The sequence below is a fragment of the Astyanax mexicanus genome, chromosome 18, assembly GCF_023375975.1.
Source record: "Astyanax mexicanus isolate ESR-SI-001 chromosome 18, AstMex3_surface, whole genome shotgun sequence".
Taxonomy (NCBI): Eukaryota; Metazoa; Chordata; class Actinopteri; order Characiformes; family Acestrorhamphidae; genus Astyanax; species Astyanax mexicanus.
In genome coordinates this window covers 13883015-13903730 of record NC_064425.1, presented here as the reverse complement: position 1 = coordinate 13903730, position 20716 = coordinate 13883015, and the positions used below count along the sequence as shown (strand labels likewise).

At 38.9% G+C, this 20716-nt stretch overlaps 1 protein-coding gene across 2 annotated transcripts in view; it reads left to right on the top strand.

Annotated features, from left to right (window-relative positions):
* Nucleotides 1-20716, top strand: part of hip1 (huntingtin interacting protein 1) — a 63246-nt gene that overhangs the window by 5236 nt on the left and 37294 nt on the right. The window contains exon 1 of one of the 2 annotated variants that reach the window (XM_049466890.1): nt 7022-7185. The exons of the other annotated variant lie outside the window; for it this stretch is intronic. Within the exon in view, the coding sequence (XP_049322847.1) occupies nt 7168-7185 (18 nt within the window). The 5' untranslated portion in view covers nt 7022-7167. Of the gene's footprint in view, nt 1-7021; nt 7186-20716 lie in introns of those variants that run through there. 2 annotated transcript variants of the gene reach the window in all.

The window sequence follows — 20716 nt, the reverse complement described above, 5'->3', positions numbered from 1 at the left end:
ACTTGCTCTGGATTGACTAAATAATATATTTCTTAATGCCAGGTTCATGCTAGAGGACTGGTTGTACTATAATCACAGTCCTTCAGTTGTTGAGACTTTCACACTACAAGACTACCGTCAAATGACTAGGTTAGGAGTTTAAGCTACTAAAAATTCAGACACATTTTTACAGCTGAATGTCTGAAACTTGAATCTAAACCAAGCTCCATGTTTTTATTTCATTTAGTACTTTGGTCAGATTTGTATTCTGCAGAATAAAGGTCTTTTGCTGCTTTCTGATATCATCCACCTACATGAGCTTAACCTCAGTCATTCTTTGGTTATATTGTAAGCTTCATTGTTGAGTATAGAAAAATGAAGATGCCACAAGGGGTTAATTAAACCATGCCGTAGAAGAACCATTTTTCTGTTAATAAAGATCTATTTTTGTAAAAGACGTATGTAAAGAACCTTTTAAAAGATTTTTTTTTCTGGAGCATATATTCATACTAATCACACCTTCCCTTTAGACCAGAGTGACCAGTGAACACATTCCTCTGGAAACGCTATCTGAGCAAACGTTATCACTTAGCTTTGGTCCTGCTCTCGTAACGCCCTGTGCAGTGCTGGGCCCTCTGTGGTGCGATTTTAGTCAAATGAGAGGGTGTTGGCCATGTGCTCTGTAATGACATAAGTATGGTTGGCCTTGTGGCCTGGGTGTTAGAAAACTAGCCTATGCTTAAGGAGGAGTTTTTGGGAAAGAGTTCCAGGCGTGGGATCTTTGTTGTGGCCTCGGTCAAGTAATGCGGCATCCGGCCAGCCCAACTTCACAGCCTGTGGATTCCTGGTGGACGGAAGAAACTTCTCCTGCTCTGCTTCTGCAGTTTAAAATAGAATCGTCTTGCCAGTCAGATGCATTGTGCGCTTCGGCCCAGCAAAACATGTTTACCAACCTAACCTACTCATCAGTTTGACTATCATCAGGCTGCGAAAGGTTTTGTACACAATACCAGCAGGCTAATTCAGGCCGTTCTATTTCTATGCTGAAGTGCGGCCGTATCTAGCTGTACTCTTGCTGTTTTAGCTTATCCTCTGGGGCTCTGTTTCCGTGTCTCTGTCCCAGAACCTCAGCCTGTATCTGTGCTGCGACCCAGTCACTCTTCTAGTTTGAGCTAGGGCTGCAGCTTATGATCATTTCAAGGATTGCACCATGTGTGAAGTGTGTTCAGGATTCAAGATTCTTAAGAGTTTATTGCACATTGAAATAATTTCTTTCTCCTCGCCAAGTATACCACACTAAGAGCAAAGAATACAGTAATAACACAAAAATAATAAACTAAATAAATATAAATATTAAATTGATGTTAAATTTACATCTAGAATTGAAATATGTACATGATTACAGTCATATGTGATGGATATTATTTACAAATAAGAACATTATTATCTAGGGTAATGAGATGTGACAAAAGTGCAAGAAGTTCAGTAGTGCATTTTGTTTTGCAGTAGTTACAGTAAAGTAAACATATGCCTCAGAGGAATGGCAGTAGTACGTAGAGAGTTAGGTGCAGGCTTTTGCATTTTACACTTCTTTACCTTCGTTCTGAAGGCAGAAGTGTGAACAGTCCATGCTGGGGGTGTATATAACGTGTGTGTGTGTGTATATATATATATATATATATATATACATGTATGTATATGTATATATATATATATATACATATATACATATATACACACACACGTTATATACACCCAGCCCTATTAATGACTAAGATGACAGTGTTTTATGATATTTAGTCAGCAGACTGTGAGACATAGACATAGTTGAATGAATCGTTGCTTTATTATTATTATTATAGAGATTCTGATTAGTGAATCAGTGGCATGTCCGTTCCCTCAGTCACATCCGGACATTGTTTATGTCCCGCCTCACGTCCTTCCTGCATTCTTCCTTGTTGTATTCTTGGTGTTATGTAGTCCATTGTCTTAAGCTCATTTTAAGAGTGTTGTTGTTTCCTGTGTTCTTACTCTAATTCCTGTTGCACTGTACCACTGCACTCCACAGGGTAAATGAGTGTTTGTTGGGAGTAGAAAAAGAAAGAGAGATAGAGATACAGATAGGCAGAGAGAGAGAGGGATAGTGGGAGAGAATGCAAACAAAGTCCTGATACAGCAGAAAGTGCAGGCCCTGGCCTGTGGCCTCAATACTCGAACAGTGGATTAAAAAATCCTATGAATGGGAAGCAGCCAACTGCGTACGCTGCAGCACCACACCCAGGTCAAACATCTATCCCATACGGAGTACTGTAGACTTAATGAGGGACATGCTTCCAACATGTTTCATGGACTGGTTGAAGTTTTTTTTTATTTTGCGAAAAAGCTAAGAGTTACTGTTTTTCATTGAAGAGAAAAATTATATAAAAAATAATGCTCTTCCCGCTCTGCAAATAAATTCACTGAATTGCAAAACCAGTTAGTTGTAGTCTCTATACTTAATCAACAGTGGCAGATATGCATCTATCTGTTTGCATATTTGATATAAAGTAAAAGGCAATGAACCATTTCTATACTTCACACTCACAGGCACATTGCAAGATGACAATGCCAGGATTCATTGGGCTGGAATTGTAAAAGAGTGGTTCAGGTTCATCATTTTCACATATGGATTGTTTACCACAGAGTCCAGACCTCATTGAGAATATTTGGGATGTGCTGGGGAAGGCTTTGTGCAGCGGTCAGTCTCTACCATCATCAATGCTGCAAGATCTTGGTAAAAAATGAATGCAACACTGGATTGAAATAATTCTTGACACTGAAGAAGCTTATCAAAACAGTGCCACAGTGAATGCCTTCCACAATCAGAGCTAACGAAATTGTGTGACGGAGTGTGTGACCTTTTTTTTAGGTCAGGCAGTGTATCTACGTTGATAAGCGTGATTGTATGGAAGTGAGGTTTGATCAGGTACATTTCTGGCATATTGCCATCTTGGCAACAGAAAACACAGGTGCACCATTGACTGATTTAAACTCTGACAACAGTCAGATGTTTATTGTTATCATGAAAGACAGGTGCGCCACGTGTACACCCTCATTTATTACACACACATGAACACACAGCAGCAACTTATACATTAATAAAAAAACAAATACTAAAGCTGCACTGTCGACTGCTCACCTATAGATCAGTACAATATGGCCCAAAGTATTAAAATAGTGAAAAAGTAAAAGCTGTGGAGTGAAGATACTGAGGGGGCTAATATTTAGAGAGTGGTAAATGTTTAGTCAAAGATTTTTTTTACTGTGTATCTGATCTCATCACGGCCATCATTTGTACCATGGTCTTACAACTAAGACCGATATACTGAATTAGCGGTTACTCTACAGCAGGGGTCTCAAACTCATTTTTGCCGAGGGCCACATTGGCATATTGGCTGTCCTCTGAGGGCCAGATGTAACTTATAAATATAAGAAAATGTAACCAGATGTAATACAAAATGAATGTAATTACTCCTTAATGTTAAATAACTCTCAATATACTATTTATTCAATCAAATATTACAGTTGCATGGAAAAATGGTTGCTTGTTGCTCTATTAACATAAATCCTTTTAATTTATAAGTTATATTAACTTTGATCAAAACGTTTGATACTGAAATAAGGCTTAATAAATATAAAATCAAAAATTGTGAGCTGTGACAGATTTAGCATTTCCTCAGATTTAGCAGTTCCTCATCCAACCACTAGTCGGAGCTGCAGCTGCAGCACCACAAGCCCGCAGTCTTTGCTTAGTCAGAGCTGCAGCCCAGCCACGGGCTACAGGGCTCAGCTGAGCCAGTCTGGAGCGTTTTTAAAAATTTGTAAGTTCTTCTGTGTATGAAATAAAATAACCCCACTAACCGGATAATACAGCTCTCTACAGTTCATCTTTCAGCCCAAGCAGCTAACAGCAGCAGTTTAGAGCAGCGTCACGGAGGCACTGCTCGGATTACATTATAAACAGGTCAGTTAGCGCGCTGCTAACCTCAGGATGTTTATAACTACGGAGTTTAGTGGACACACCACGGCCGCCAGGTTAGACTGTTGAAGGCTACTGAAGACTACTAAAGCAGGCAACGCAGCGTAAGCAAAAAAAAAAAAAAAAAACCACACACACACAAATACAAGTTAAGATAAAATATGAAAACGAACATAATAAAGCATAAATAATTAAATTGAATTGCGGGCCAGATGTATGTTTATTTTGTTAACCCGTGAGGGGCCGTATGAAACCGCGTCCCGCGGGCCGCTACTTTGAGACCCCTGCTCTACAGGAATGTGTTTGTGAGATTATGTATCCGCTTTGGGTTGCTTGTGACCTCAAGTTTATCTTTTTGCTCTTTTTTTGTGACTTGTGATGTCTTCAGGCAGGAGTGTGTGTATGTGTGTGAGAGTGTGTGTATGTGTGTGCGCACAGTGAGTCACTGACATTGTGCCACACTTAAAGTGATAGAAAAGCCCCGGCGGCCGTCGCACCGTACCAGCGAGAGCAGTGACTGCCCACTGAAGACTGGCTTTGTTTTACAACATCTGCTTCTTTTCCCCTCGCTCTCTTTTTTACAAAGTTTTTGCATTTATTAGTGTGACTGCAGTATTGCAATTAAGTCTTATTATTATTCTTATAGAAGCTTATAGAAATCATTGCATACTTTAGGAAATACGATGATCGTTTTTTACAATTGTCTTACGAATTTCTCCCATAGGAATAAATATGGGGCCCAACATTCATCTCAACATTCATACCAACTAAATGTGAGCACGTAACCACTTTTACCATTTAGCAGCAGCTTAGCAACACCATAGCATCCACCTAGCAACACATTAACAACCACCTAGGAACCACTTAGCAGCACACCACCAAGTAGCAACCACCACAAACACATTAGTTTTTGATATTTGTTGTATCTCCTCCTGTTCAACAACAAATTGTTCATTTAATGCATTTAATTGCACAGAAAGCGCAAGCCAAGGAAACATGGTGTAGGAATCGAACTGAAGTTCAGTCATCAACAGTGCAATCAAGTATGTATAGCTAAAGTCATGACATTGTTCTTTATTTTTATTGTTTGTATATATTAAAAAGTTAGCATCAGCTAGAGTAGTTATTGAACAGCTAGCTAATATCTGATGGAACAGTGGAATAGCTAACATCAGCTTGAGTAGTTAATTACAAGTTAATATCAGCAGCTGAGTTGCTAACTTAAGCTAGAGCAGTTAATTAGCAGTTAAATCAGTTATTAGCCAGTGAACATCGGCTTAAATAGTTTACTAACATCTAATAAAGCTGTTAACTAGCTGCAATGTTTGATTAGACGTGACGTATAGTAACTAACAAAATGGAATAATAAGAAGGTTTAGGAAGGATGCAGTTGTATATGAATTATAATCTGACCCAAAATACTAAACAGCCATTTAAGATGCATATTTAAATGGAAATCATTTATTTCCATTTAAATATGCATCTTAAATAAACAATCTAAAATTTTATACAATAACATTTCTGTGATTAATCATAATCAAGATGATAAATATTTTTTAAACCGTTCCCAGTATATTTGTGAGGGAGGGAAGAATAACTGTAGTGTGGTTTATTAGGTCCAGCAGACTAGATTTAGACTACAAGTTTTACTGTATTATAATGTCTCAGGGTACCATGCTGATACCAAAACTAGTTTTACAAATGTTGAAATTATTTTTCAACGGTTCACTACAATCATCAGACATTTTCACACCCCTAAACATTATGCTGTTTTGTGGTTTGTTTGTAGTTCATTTCAGTAATTGTTTATTTATTTTACAACTCATTAGTCATAAAGTATTCTCTTACACACACACACATACAAACACACACACACACACTTAAGGTGTAATTGGTCACCTAAAGCCAAACAGCTCAGGTTCTTTACAACATGATCTTTACATTGTCTTTGTTTCTCTTTCAGAGATATCCTTACACTCGAACACCTGTATGCTTAAAAATACATGAGAGCAGACCTGAAGCTCACAGGATAAAATAACCAAACATCAGCCACAGGAGGGCGCCATCCACCTAAAATGTGCACAGATCATGGGAAAGTTACAGTGAGACAGAATCGGGAACAATGTGCTGGTAGTTATAAAGAGTGTACAACCGGCATTATAACATGTAGCGAAAGAACTCAGTATAGTATTAATAGTGTTTATCACAGATTTATAAGTTAATTGCTGCATTATACTAGACATGTACTTGAGCAGAGAGGCCTTAAACACACGTTTAAGTAAATGTACAGGTAACGTTACAGTGTAAAATGGTGTGAGAGAGATGGATAGTGAGAGATGGTTTGAGAGATGTGTGAGAGAGATAAATAGAAGAATAAGGAGAGATGGTGTGAGAGAGATACATAGTGTAAGAAAGAGAGAGAGAGATGGTGTGAGATAGTATGAGAGCTAAAGTAATGGATGGTGTGAGAGAGATAGTGTAAGATAGCGCGAGCGAGAAAGATAGTGTGAGATAAAGAGAAGAAAGGTGAGAGAGATAGATAGAGTGAGATAAATAAAGAGTGCTGGTGTGAGAGAGTGTGAGATAAAGAGAGAGATAGTGAGAGCTGGGGTGAGATGTATGAGAGAGAGAGAGACAGATAGAGTGAGATAAATAGAGAGTGCTGGTGTGAGAGATGGTGAGAGAAAGGTAGTGTGAGATTGTGAGAGACAGTGTGCGATAGTGAGAGGGAAAGTGTTAGAGTGAGAGGTAGAGATATTAGATCGTGTGAGAGAGAGAGAGAGAGAGAGAGAGTGTGTGTGTGTGTGTGTGTGTGTGTGTTTGTGTGTGTGTGTGTGTGTGTGAGAGAGAGAGAGAGAGAGAGAGAGAGAGAGAGACAGATAGACAGACAGAGAGAGAGAGAGAGAGAAAGAGACGGTGAGAGCGCGTGTGTGTGTGAGAGAGAAAGAGAGAGAGTGTGTGTGTGTGAGAGAGAGAGAGAGAGAGAGAGAGAGAGAGAGAGAGAGAGAGAGAGAGAGAGAGAAATAGAGCTTGCTACCATATCGGGACACATGTTGAGTTAACGGAGCCCCCCCTCCTCCTGGTTCCCATAGCGGATCTCCCTCCTCCTCCCCACGCAGTCCGGCCGCTCTCCTCGGCTTCCAGCACAGCTCTGTGTGCGCTGGGTCGGTATGGATCTGAGTAAAATGGTATGTAACGGAGTCAGTGTGAGTTAACTGGTTTACAGAGTGCATATATCCAGCGGGTGTTTCAGAGCTCTGAGCCCGCGCTACACCGCGGTACTGTTGGGTTAGCTAGCTAACTACCCTAGCAGCGTCTCGGTGTGTGTTCTGTGTTTTGAAGGTGGAGGAGATAGCTATATGGGGTTAGAGAGCTAGCTAAGCTTATATAGCTAATGTTTTACACAGTGAGCACTGTGTAGCTGATGGGGATCCTCCTCATATATGTGTGTGTTTTTGTTGTGGTGAACCGTTAGCTGGGTTTGGTGTGTGTGGTAGTCGAGCTGTTGCTGCTGTAGCGTTTACTACACGACTGCTACTAGCGAATTAGCCCGCCAGCACCGTGTGCTTTAGCTCCGTGTTTCTAACTACTTTCTTTACCATGAATGAGACTTTTTGAGAAAACCTAAGAACCCTGAAACCCCAGGTTTGGTCCTAAAACACGTTACAAGATGTTTGAGACGTTTGCTGGATGTTAAACATCAGCATTCCACTCAGAAATGCTGCTCCTGTGTGATCAGAAACTCGCCTCAAAATATATAGATTACTAAACTACTTGCCTACTAATGAAAGTCAACTGTTTAATGGCGATGGAGATGTATATCTAGACGGGTTAGGTAACTAGTTGACCTTATCTAGTTCGTTTTCTAAGTTTTACAGTCATTATTGTGTAACTAATGAAGATGGATGGATGATTACACCATCAAACCATGCTGAACTGCTTGATTTTTTGCACCAGGAGTGGCAAAAAGTTATCCAAAAGCGATGTGTAAGACTGGTGGATAAGAACAAGAAAGCATGCATGAAAACTGTGATTAAAAACCTGGGTTATTCCACCAAATATTGATTTCTGAACTTTATGAATATAACCTTGTTTTCTTTGCATTATTGAAGTTTGAAAGCTCTGCATCCTATTTGTTATTTCAGCCTTTTCTCATTTTCTGCAAATAACTGCTCTAAATGACAATATTTGGCATACCAGCAAAATCAGAGAAACTGATGTAGTCACTTATTTTTTTCTAGAGCTGTATATGTGTTGTTGCTGCTGCTGTTGTTTTGTTCTCAGTTGTTCATCCCTAGTTATCATACTGTGTACTGTTAGTTAGGTTTGGTGTGTGAAAATTTAACTGTTGAGCTTTGGCTCTGTGTTTCTAACAGCTTTCTTCACCTTGAATGAGACTTTAAAGAAAACCCAAGAACACTAAACTAAAACCCAAGGGTTGGTCCTACCACAAGTTACAAGATGTTAGAAGTGTTAGCTACATGCTAAAGATCAGCATTTCACTTAAAACGGTTAAACTAATAAGTATCAGCCTTATAAATGGATGTTAAACATCAGAATTTCACTGGGACCTGCTATTTGTGTGTTGAGAAACTCAGAAACTCGCCTCATAAATGCCGAGATTACTCACTTAGAATTACTTGCCTGCAAATGAAAGTTCAACTCTGAGGTCACATTGTGTGAGACTGCTGTGTTTTGAATGTGGTGGAGATATATTTAGCTATATAGATTTTTAGATTGCTAGCTCATTGGCTAGTTAGTCTTGAGTTTTTATACAGTCCGTGTGGTAGTCGAGCTGTTGTGCTTTGGCTCTGTTTCTCTAACTGCTTTCTTTACCATGAATAAGGCTTTAAGAGAAAACCTTAGAACCCTGAAACTGCAGGGTTGGTCCTACCACCTTTTACAAGATGTTAGAAGTGTTTGCTGTGTGTCAAACATCAGCATTTCACAGAACCCTGAAATGTGCCTACTAAATAAGGAGATTACTTACTTAGGGTTACATGCTTGCTAATGAAAGTTCAACTCTGAGGTCACACAGTGTGAGAGTCCTGTTTAATCTTGGCCATTGGTTTACAAACTGTAGTACAAACATGTACCACTAATAAAATATTATACATGCAAATGCATTTGGGTACCAGGCAATGTCCAAACCTCTCGATCTTAAGAATTTGCCTAGTTTCACTGCAGACAATGACATATTGTCACTGTCAGATAAACACATTACATCTTTAAAACAATCACAATTTTCGTCAAATGTAAAACTTCAAAATAAGAGTCATTTTGCAGCATCTCCATTGGAATTTTCAGCATTAATTAATTGTGTTTCTCATTGACATCAGGATATCCAACAGTGTTATTACACATTGCATTATTTGCCCATATTGTTCAACCCACATTTGCATGTATATGTCCTTAAAGGTGGTACTTTAAATTTTTAGTTTGAGTGTGGGTGATACATGGTCTAAAATGTTTGAGAACCACTGATTCAGGGAGTCTCTAGAATGAGCAGCATCGGTTTAAATTGGATTTCTTGCATTTTTCTTGTTTACACATGTCTTGGTGAATGAGTTGCCCTTTTTGAGTTGCTTTTTATGTGCTGTTTTGGATAATAGTGACACCAGTTATTTAGTTTACCCATTATGCTTATTTTATTTAAGTGTGGAATCAATAGTAATTGGTAGAAATACTTTCCTTAGTGTTATTGCAATAGGAAGTACTGTTGTTCTTACTCTTATTCATCCTTTTTATTTTTTGTGCCACAATGTTTTTAGATATTTACGTTTGAAAGTGGTAAAAAAGAGAAAATCTAGTTACTGTTCTCTGGTCAGTCTTTTAGTGGTAGCATCTACTAATGCATAGCATGCATAGTTGATTCTAAAAGGACAAACCAAGGTAAAGTGGTCTCATGTTTCTTAATAACAAATGCCAGTGCTGTGCAGGCCGTTGTGACTGTGCAAATACAAAATAAAATAAGGTAGCAATTCAGGCACAGTTGTTTATGTTGATAATCATTACAAATAAATAACATGGCCTGTGTACGTGTAATTCAGCAGATGTTCTTATCAAAATTGACCCAGTCAAAAAAAAAAACACTGAAATGGTCTCTGACAGGAAGGGTTTAACTCTGACATCCTAAATATCCTGATCTGGATTGGTTCGCTTAAGCACAGCTTTTGGACGAGTGCAGTAGTATTCATATGGTAAGCATCTGATCAGAACTACTCTGGCCAAAACTCTACTTTAGGAATACACTCAAATCTGTCCATTTACTTTAAACTGAAAATTAAAAAAATAATGAAATATTTTGTGCAGGTGACATTAGAAAAGATAGAGACAACACATTTAGTAACCTCAACAATCTAATTGATTGGTGTTCTTGTGAAATCATTGCTATTTATTCCAATGAGAGGAAAAATGTTTAGCTCTCCCACACTGGCTGAAAGAAAGAACATTGCCCTCATTCTTTCAATTGCTTTCAAGTACTGTCAAAGATAGTGGACCACCATTTTTGGGGAAATATCTTGACCCCTCACATTTTAGCCAACAGTCAGTCACATTTTGCGGACACGGTTTGATTAACCAAACACATTTGCATTCCACCGCTTAGCCAAATGTTTTTGCATTCCAACATTTAGCCAAAAACTTGTGGACACAGCTCTGTTAGACAAATATACTTGTATTCAGGCTAACAGACTATCTTAGCAACCACCCAGCCACAATTTAGCAACCAAATCACTGTTTAGTTCAGTTTGAACCCCTTGGAGCACTGCATTTTCCTAGTAATGTTGTCTCTTTTTTTCATTGCTAGGTTGTGAAGTTTTATAGCAGGTGCACAGAGCAGACTAAGCCAGGTCCTCGTTCTCTGTATTCACCCCCATCCCTGTGTCTTGCACCAGTAGTTTAAGCATGCCGACACAGTGCCCTCCGAGCCTTTCATGGAGGGATTTTAGAATGCACACCGGTTCTTCTGAGCACTGATGCTGTGCGGTGCCCTCAGAGCAGTGATCCAGCCTTGCGGGTCTAAATCACTGGTCTGAATGAGGTTTTCCATGGCTCAGCAAAGTCTGCAATGTTTTTTGTCAACAAAAGACTTGTTTTAACTTTTGTTTTGACTCTGGTTTGCTGCTTTGCAGCATCTCTTGCTCAAGGCTGTTCACATTCTGTCCAGACTTTCTCTCTTCTGCAGTTATTTCTGTCAGGAATTGCTCGACAGTGGTATGAAAACAAGCTCTGGCACGTATGAGATCTCCTATGGACTGGTCTTTCTGTAAAGAGTTATGTCTGGTTCACACAAAGTCACTACTATGACTTTCTGAGTGGTCAGTCGTTGAGATATTCACACTACACAACTGGTTTATCTCCATTCACCCTCATTCTAGAGGACTCACTTGTGAACTCTATAGAGTTACCAGTAATTTACTGATAGAACAGGGAAACAGAAAGTGTTCAGACTGTCTATAAACATTTTGCTCTTGTCTTGCAAGAGATCAGTTTTGGACCTGTGGTTTTCTCTTTCTATGTGATCCCACTGGCTGTAGGTAGCTGCTAATCTTGACTCCCAGTCACCGACTGGATAAATTATTGAACATGCTGGATATTTGTATAATGCATATCGTTCAGCCATTCAGCAGAATATGTGAATTTGCTTGTAATGCAGCAGTTATTACTAGTATTACACTTTTGTTTGTACTGGAAAGGGTTTTGGTGTATCTACAAGATGCTCAAATGTTTCTCAGACCAACTTTTGAAGTAGTCTGAGTAAGTAATTAGCTTTGTAATTGTTCTAACGATTTTCGTTGTGTCTACAGTTGCATTTTAATTTGAGTTGGCTTCATCAAGTTATAATCCTGATAAACAAGAAGAATTAAGTGACCTGATGTAAATGGGGTCTGAATCTATGTAAAACTGCACCTACAGTATCAGCATTGACCTGCATGCAGGCCTTAATGCAATGCTCAAAATATTATTATTTAAACCATGAGATCTCACTGATATCTTGAGCATTTGGACGTTTCTGTCTGATAACATTTTGATTGGTGTAAATTAAACATTACTTGAGTAGATGTTCTGGAGTTTACACATAAATCTCATGTCTAGATCTTGTTCAGAATCTCTGGTTTAATGTTTGCTTCCCAAAGGGGGGTGGTTGCATCTTTAGGAGCTCCCCCAGACAAACCAAAAGGATCTACTTTATAGGCCTGGGGTGAGGGGCAATTCTTTAGAGAGCCCGTTGCTTTGCAAGCTCGTAAAACCTGACCCACATGGTTTATTGTCTATAATGGCACCATTATCATGTTCTGGTTCCTCTGACTTTATCCCTCAGGCCATATAACCTAATCAAGCAGACTCCTCTGATGCTCATTGCCCCTTGTTTTAAACATCACTGAAAAGGCTGTCTCATTGCCTCAGCATTCAATATGAAGCCATGTCCACAACTGGATAGTAGAACCGAGTCAAGCAGCAGTAAAAGCACTTGTAGTTGAGGCCTAGCCTTTTTAGGGTCTGACTAAATCTTTCAAGCTCCATATTGCAGAACTTCTCCAGCAGCGTGATGTTAGGCCGGTTTGCATTACTTTCACACTCATTATATACCAGTGAAGGCATCTAACTTGACCTGTATGGATGGGCCATTGTGTGTTTCCACCCCAGAAGCCTAATGAGGTGTTGACTAACGAGTGTTCCATGCAAACGGATGTTTGAGTCAGATATGAGCAAGCAGTGATATGCTCTTTAAAGAGGCACTTAACCCTAAACCATATTTTTCCATTAATAGCTGAAATGTGTTCATTTTGAAGTAAAAAAAAACATACTAGTCATGCTTAAAAGTTCTTATAAACATTTTCCTTGCTTATATTGCAGTCATTTCTACCTCTCCACCTGTACCTCTTAGGTTCAACTGTGCTGTAAGTGAGGATGACGTGTCTGTGTGTTTTGGTACGCGCTCACTCACAATATATAAATCAATCAATCAATCAATCAATCAATCAATCAATCAATCGGTGACTTCCAATCATCTGTCTCACTGCTATCAGAGGCACACTGCTGCTGCTCCAGCTCAGCCAATCAGCTTTGCCTCCTGCCCCGCCCCTAAATCAATACATCACCCAGTGCCCCTGACAAACTACACCTCCCATTTTTTTAAGCTATTTTTCGAATGTGAAAAAAATCGGTGGGTTTAGTTACCCTTTAAAATGAGGGAGAGTAGCTTAGCAACACAGTGGCTGCTTTTCAGTGAAGTGACCTTTTTTATCCAGGGGTGGAGCAGGAGCTGGAGAGAAGAGCACTGGTTAAAATAAACTTTAAAGAGGGAAAAGAGACTCAGGCTCAGTTGCAGTCTTGGCCCACAGCTCAGTAAAGCAGTGTGTGAGTGACAAAGCAGAAGTGTGTACTTTATAAGTGGGCGTTTCTGCTGCTGATGTAGTTGCTGTTATTTTTGTTGAACAGTGGTGGGTTTTGTGTTTTGCAGAACGCAGGACTCCAGACCTGGTCTGACGTTAGTGTATAAATTGAGGGGAGGGTCAGGAAGCGTGGGGTTGTTATTTTTAGCCTTTTCAATACGAAGCCTACGCACTGTGAGCCTGAGAGATTCTGAAAGTCTCAGACGGTTACCTCACGCATTGCTCATTATCTGCAGTGTGTCTCTGTTTAAGCTGGAATGGACTGACTCCTCAGGCAATCTTGAGGAGGAAAGGAGATGGATGGGTGGGTGTAAAGGAGGTTCCCAGAAGGTGGAGGGGTGAGGGGGAGGACAGTGAAAGATTTAGTCAAGTGTGATGCTGATGTATGTTGTATCTGGTGTGATACAACATAAGAAGTCCAAAAATAGCTTTGTCAGTTTTTACATTACTTTACATTACATTACATTGCATTTCCCAAATAATGATCTACATTTAATAATAGAGGAACTTTTTAGGAGGCCAAAGGGTTATAGTGGAATAAAGGAGGAGGAGAAGGAAATGAGGTGGAACAAACTACCTTCCAGAGCAAGAGTTCCTTGCTACGTTTAAGAACCTCCTAATGACCAAGCTCTTCAATGAGTACTTACTCTCCTAACACCTCTAACTAACTAACTACTACCAATCTAACCTCTTTCCCTGCTCCCCTTCTGCTATTCCTCTATCCTACTATTACCCTTGACCTCCTTTAGGCCCTACCTAAAATGTTTTTGCCATATTTCATATTCCCCTGTATTGCAAGTGTACTTGAGTATTTGTAAGTTGCATTGGATAAAAGCATCTGCCAAATGCAGTATAATATAATGAAATTATAATGTAAAATAGCCAGACTGAACTTCCTTGGACTCAGGTCTTTATTTGTTATCTTCTTAATGGACCTCATCAGCCATCGTTTTACCTATCACAAGTGAGTGGTGAACATCCTTGAGTTCGACCTGACCCTGGTCTCAACTTGTTCGATTAACCTACTCCAATCTTAAAACAGGAGCCATAAGTTTCTGTCTGGTAAGATACAATAGTCAGCCCTTAAATTTACAGTTTTCATACCAACTCTGAGAAGATAAAAAACTGATTTATGTATTTATTCCAGATTCAAGACTAACACAGTATACAATTATAGAACTAAACTCCTCCGTGTTCTTTCAGCTGCATTAAAAGGGATTGTTTGGGTTGGCTGTGCTGCTTCAGTGGAGGAACATGTGTAGAGCCAAGCATACTTTAGCTAACAGGAAATGGGCAGGATTGGGTGTGCCAAGACAGGAAGTTGAGAGTGGCCCTCGGCCACTGCCCTTCCTGTGGGCGATCGTTTCAGTACGGTATTTCAGTGGAACGTAGGATGTGCTATACGTTTGTAATGAGCAGCGTAAACATTTGTGCCTGGATTTCTTTTCTTTTAATATTTTGTTTATTAAGCAGAAGTATAAATGCATTCTCAACACTTACAAATATACACATGTACAATTAACCTTCACAATTTATTATACATAGCACAAAGGATAAACATAAAAAACGAAATAACTCACAAACTATAAACACTGTTAACACCCCATCCCATAGGGACTTCTAACTTACCCTTGTTTAATCTGATGTTGTGCTGTCAGTATTGTAGACAGGGATGCCATATATCTACTGTTTAGTGTGTATCTTATTTTCTCTAGATGTAAAAGTTTGATCATTTATTTAAACTCTTCCTCAGCACTGTTTTCCTTGCTATAGTAAGGAAGCAAGAACAGTTTTCTCTGGTCTGTCTTTTTAATGAAATGCTAATCAAAGTTCGGTGTTTGGATTCGGCAATGCTGCTTTTCTTACCGACCAATCACAGGCTTTGTCAAGTAGTGTCTTCATCCATGTTCCGCGTTCACTCAGCTGCTATGTGCACAACACAGCAAGTGACCTGCTGTTTCCCAATATGACTAATGCCTTATTCGGCTAAAAGTGAGGTAATAAACGTTTACCGCAGGACATTAGTAACGTTAATGTCTGAGATAAGAGAGATAAGATATCTCAATATAATTAACATAGATGGGAGTGGCTCTGTGATATACACATTATTGTCGAATAAAAAGTCCCATTTAGACAGTTTAGTACCTTCATGGATTGTAAAAGGAACTAAAGAAATATGGCTTCTCTGGAAGGCCTTTGGACAATCTTGTTGTGATCGTTGTGTCTCTTAAGGTTTCCCACATTTGCCACAGACTTGGTAAAACCTGTTAAATTTGTGCCAAATATTGTAGGTTTTACTTACATTCCCACAGATACATAATACAAATAGATGCCTGATTAATATCCACATTTGTGAAAATTTATAATTGGAAAAAATTGGTTGTCGAAGGCACCAAATTCTTTATTGACACAAGCAACTTTAGAATTAACAAAATGTTTTAACCTATCCATGTGAATGACATAATTTAGCAAGACTGCAGAACCTCGTTAAAGCCAGTGTTGTACTCCACTGAAGCTTTCAGATAGGCTAGATAAGCTGACTTTTTTATTTTGCTTTCCTAAAAAACAAATCGTAATATCATAATATATTGATTATTTCAATTAGGAATGTCCCAATACATTTTTTTTGCCCCCAAGTCATTTGATTTTAAGTATCTGCCGATACTGAGTGCCGATCCGATACTTATTTCCAGTGCAGGAAAAAAAAAATAAGAACGAACAAACACATCCAACAACATTCAAGTTGTCCTATAAGATTTTTTTGTTATTAATTTTGCAGTGCAGTTCTGTACAGCAATTCACATACTTTTACATTGGGATATTTTCTTTGGTTCTGCAATATAAATTGCGATATTTACTAAATATAAATATTTTTCTCTTTTTATTGCCTGATTTCTCCTTTTTCTCGGAAATCAAATATCCAAACTTTGTGATTATTATTATTATTATTTATGTACTCCATGTATGCAGGATTGGGTTGAAATAAATGTTATTGGGCAGATTTAAATCTACCTCTGACAGATATACCATGGAATGTAAAAACAAGCAAATTGTAGCATGATGAGGGATTTAAATTAATTATGCTTTCTATGCCAGAATAGCTGCAGTTTTTAGGTTATTTCAGGACCGTGATTACGTTTGTGATTAGGGCTGTGTGGGTTAAATAAGAAGACCTGCTCTACGGAATGCCATTTCCCCCTAACATTCTCCTTACGTTCCAGACGTACGGGTCATCCGAGGACGGATGTGCTTCATATTCCTGAGACCGGCGCTCTTGTCTGATCCCATTGACCTGATTCATAGCATTCATTTGGCCGTTTTGTACACGCGGGCTGATTCCGAGCGCAGATGTTTTTGGATCATCACTCACAGATGCTTTCCTTAACAAGCTTCATTCTGCTCTTCTGCTTCTCATATAAAAGCCTCCAGCCTCACGGCCATTAAGGATCTAATTGACTGACGTGATCAGAGCAGAAATGCTTGGATAAAGCAGCTGTAGTGTGGAGCGTATGAGCACTGTTGTTGTCATTTAGAACGTTTAGAGTCTATTGCTGAGTAGCTGCTGGTGGAAAAATGAGCTGTGAGGTGTTTAGCTGAGTCATTTCCTTTGGTATCTGTGGGACTGTGGTTGCAGACCATCACAGGGCATATCTGTAAGAATACTCATCCTCGGCCAAGTTTTAAAATGTTTTGGGTATGACTTAGCTATTTCTTCAGAGTGCTGGAATAATGCACCTGCACTGTGTTTTTTTAGATTCATGATTTTACAATTAGGGATGTCCTGATCACTCCCCCCCCCCCCCCCCCCCCTCGATAGCTAATCCGATATTTTGGCAATGCAGAAAAATGAACAGTTATCTAACCTGACAGTAGTCAAATTAATCAGCCAGTTTATTAGACATTGTCTCCTTGCATTACACAATTTAAGTTTTTTTCACTACACAGCAAAATAAATATATTTGGAAAAAAAGACCCATTAAGAATAATGAGTTTCTTGGATTTTACCAAATTGAAAACCTCTGAAATAATCAAGAGGAAAATGGATGATCACAAGCCATCAAACCAAACTGAACTGCTGGATTTTTTTACCCGAGGAGGGGCATAAAGTTATCCAAAAGAAGTGTGTAAAACTGGTGCAGGAGAACATGCCAAGATGCATTAATACAGTGATTTAAAAACCAGGGTTATTCCACCAAATATTGATTTCTGAGCCATTTAAGCTTTATGAATATTAACTTAATTGTATTGCATTATTTGAGGTCTGAAAGCTCTGCATCTTTTTTTTCATTTCAGCCATTTCTTATTTTCTGCAAATAAATGCAATGTTCATTTTACTCAAACTTATACCTATAAATGGCAAAATCAGAGAAATTAATTTAGAAACTGAGGTGGTCTCTAACTTTTTTTCACAGCTGTGTATTAATCTTTTACTCTGCATACTGTTCAGTGGTTGTGGAGTGATCTATCTAGGAGTGTATTGTAAATGCTCTGCAGTGACTGAACAATCAACTGTGCCCATCAATAATGTAATTTATCAGTTTACCCTCACAAATTAATTTTAAAAAAGAGGGAGAATATACCAACATTTCCACCATTAATCTTAAAATGAAATAAAGCCTTCATACAGAATAAATTAGGAGTTTTCATGTTCTCCTTGTGTCTGTGTGGGTTTCCTCAGGTCACTCTGGTTTTCTCAAACAGTCCAAATACATGAAGCTGGACGGTGGTTTCCAGTTGAGCCTGATCTGTGCCTGATTGCCTGATTGCCTGCTTGCGATTGGGCCATTGGCTGCTGCTTCTCACTGGTGATTGTGTGTAGAATGTAGAATGTAATTGTAAGCATCCTTGATTGCCTAAAGTGGCAAAAAGGTGTGATATAAGTGTAATTGTCAGTAAGAAAGTAAATCTTTAGCAACTATTGATCCTTCCATTATACTTTTTCCTTCTCCAAACGTAATTTTCTTAATCAGTCATTGCCGAATTGGCTCCTCAGCTTGCTGCCAAGTGTGTGAGGCAATAATGGGGCCTGGATGCCAGTAAGTGGACGCCAGGAGACTTTGGCAGCTAGTGCTCTCATTCACTCAAACGACAAAGTCTCGGTTTGGACAAATTGGGCAACACTTGTGTGGGAATCACTTGCTTTTGGCACAGGAAGCCATCCAGCAGCACCTACATCTGCGACTGATTTTATGGGAAAATTAGCCTTTGTTTTGCAAAGATACACAGAACTGGTCGCCGCCTTTGGAGTGTTAGACTTGGAGTTTAAAGCTTTTGTTGTGATGTAAACACTCTGTTCCTAATCGCTCATTGGCCGTTTGCGTTTTAAGCCTAATCTATCCTTCATGGATGAGTTGCGTCAGTAAGGGGTTGGTGAACATAGTGATCATGTTTAGGTTATGGTCTGATGGCAGTGTAAATATGGTCTGAAGTTCAGTCAGATGTAGAGCCTGTTCTGAACTCTAGTTTGGACCAGAGAGGCTGTAGAGGTCAGTTTATCACTCAGGCCTGCCACTACAATTACTGCAGCTCAGGCATGCAGGAGCACCAGCCAACACCCTTATTCTTCATCCCTCCACGTTCCTCTTCCTCCCTGATTCCCAGAGCCCAGCTGCGACTTAATGAGACACTTATCCCTCAAATCCATCTTGCCCAGACAAAGCCTGGCCTTGTCACCTTTAGCGGGGGAGTCTGGCAGCGAGGGCCGAGGCTGAGGATCAGGAAACAGAGCAGAGTCTCTTCTGGTTCCTCCCGAGCTTCTCCCTGCCTCACTGGTTAAAACAAAACAACCATCATCCTGCATCTCTTTCAGTCTGTTGGAATTAGGGCTGCAACTAATGATTATTTTAGTAGTTGACTAATCTGATGATTATTTTTTAGATTAGTCGATTAGTTTTTTTTTTTTTTCATGCCTTCTAATTTGTACTTCCTACTGGTGAGGCTAGAATAATTGTGCTGTACATTTTGATAGTGTGACGTAGATATATTATATTATTTTAAAAATTACAAAGTATATTATAGGAAACATTCACACAGGCTGGATGGAGTGGACAAAATACAGTAATTCCCTAACATTTATCCAACTCATTTAACTAGAGTTAATAATGTTAATGAAGGGGTTAACCCTGTTTAAACTCACATTATCATGCTTTTTGCAGTAGTTTAACTACCACAGGTAATACAAAGACAGCAAAGACAGACTGTTTCTAAACAGAATTGTTTAGTCAAATGTAGTTTGTAGGGGTGTGACGAGATCTCGTAGCATGAGATCTCGCAAGATTAAAATGTGACTATATTTCTCGTCAAGCTTACACCTGAAAAAAAACAGTTTAGTGTGGACTTTTTAAGAGGGATCTAGCAACACAGTAGCGATAGCAGCGAGTGTGGTGGCTGAGCAGTGAGAGCAGCTCTCAGCAGAGGAGGAAAATTCGGGCATTTGCATAGAAGATGCTTCTGCTACGTTTAAGTTGTATGTCTGTCTGCATTTTGGCTCCAGTGGAAATAAACCGTAACAGAGTGGCCAACAAGACACAAACCATATGTAAATACTGTAAGTAAATCCTACACGTGACTGTTTTATAGGCAGTTGTTCTAATCCCTTAGCTCTGTACTGTATTTAAAAAAAAATGTTCTGTCTCTGTTTGCGCTTCAAGCATAGTCTTAATATGACTGGTTATGGTTATGCACAGTTAAATTAAAAGAGATTTAGGAGAAAAAAACACAATCCATAGTCTTAATATGACTGGTTATGGTTTGCACTTATTGTTTGCACTATGTAAGATTTAGAAAAGTTTTATTGTTATTTTTTATTCTTATTTCTATTTCTTATAGAATCAGTGTGTGAGAGAAACCGGTCTGTTAAGTTTGCGTTGATATGATTTTGTCAAATAAAACTCTAGTTTTCGAGTCATATTTGATGTTTTTTTTTTAATTTTCTTTTTAAATCTCGTCTCGTGATATTAGGGTCTCGTCACACCTTTAGTAATTGGTGTTTGTTTACACTGGCGTTTCAGCCCTAGTAGGAATTATCCAACTGTCTGGTACTATCTGGTACTATCCAAACTTTTCAACATAAGGCCACTACCAGACAGCGAGTTGATAAATTCAGCTTGTGCTGGATCTGTTTGGAAGAAGTAGGAATGTTGTATCTGTATTTATTACCTTAGAAATTATTGCGATAAATGATATTCTCATTTTATGACAATTTTATGACACTGCTGCGCCTGACTTTAAATATTCTCTTTAAATCAAACACATAAACAAAAACATGCATTTACCCAAAGATGCAAGCTAACACATTGACCAAAATCAAGATCAGCAAGGA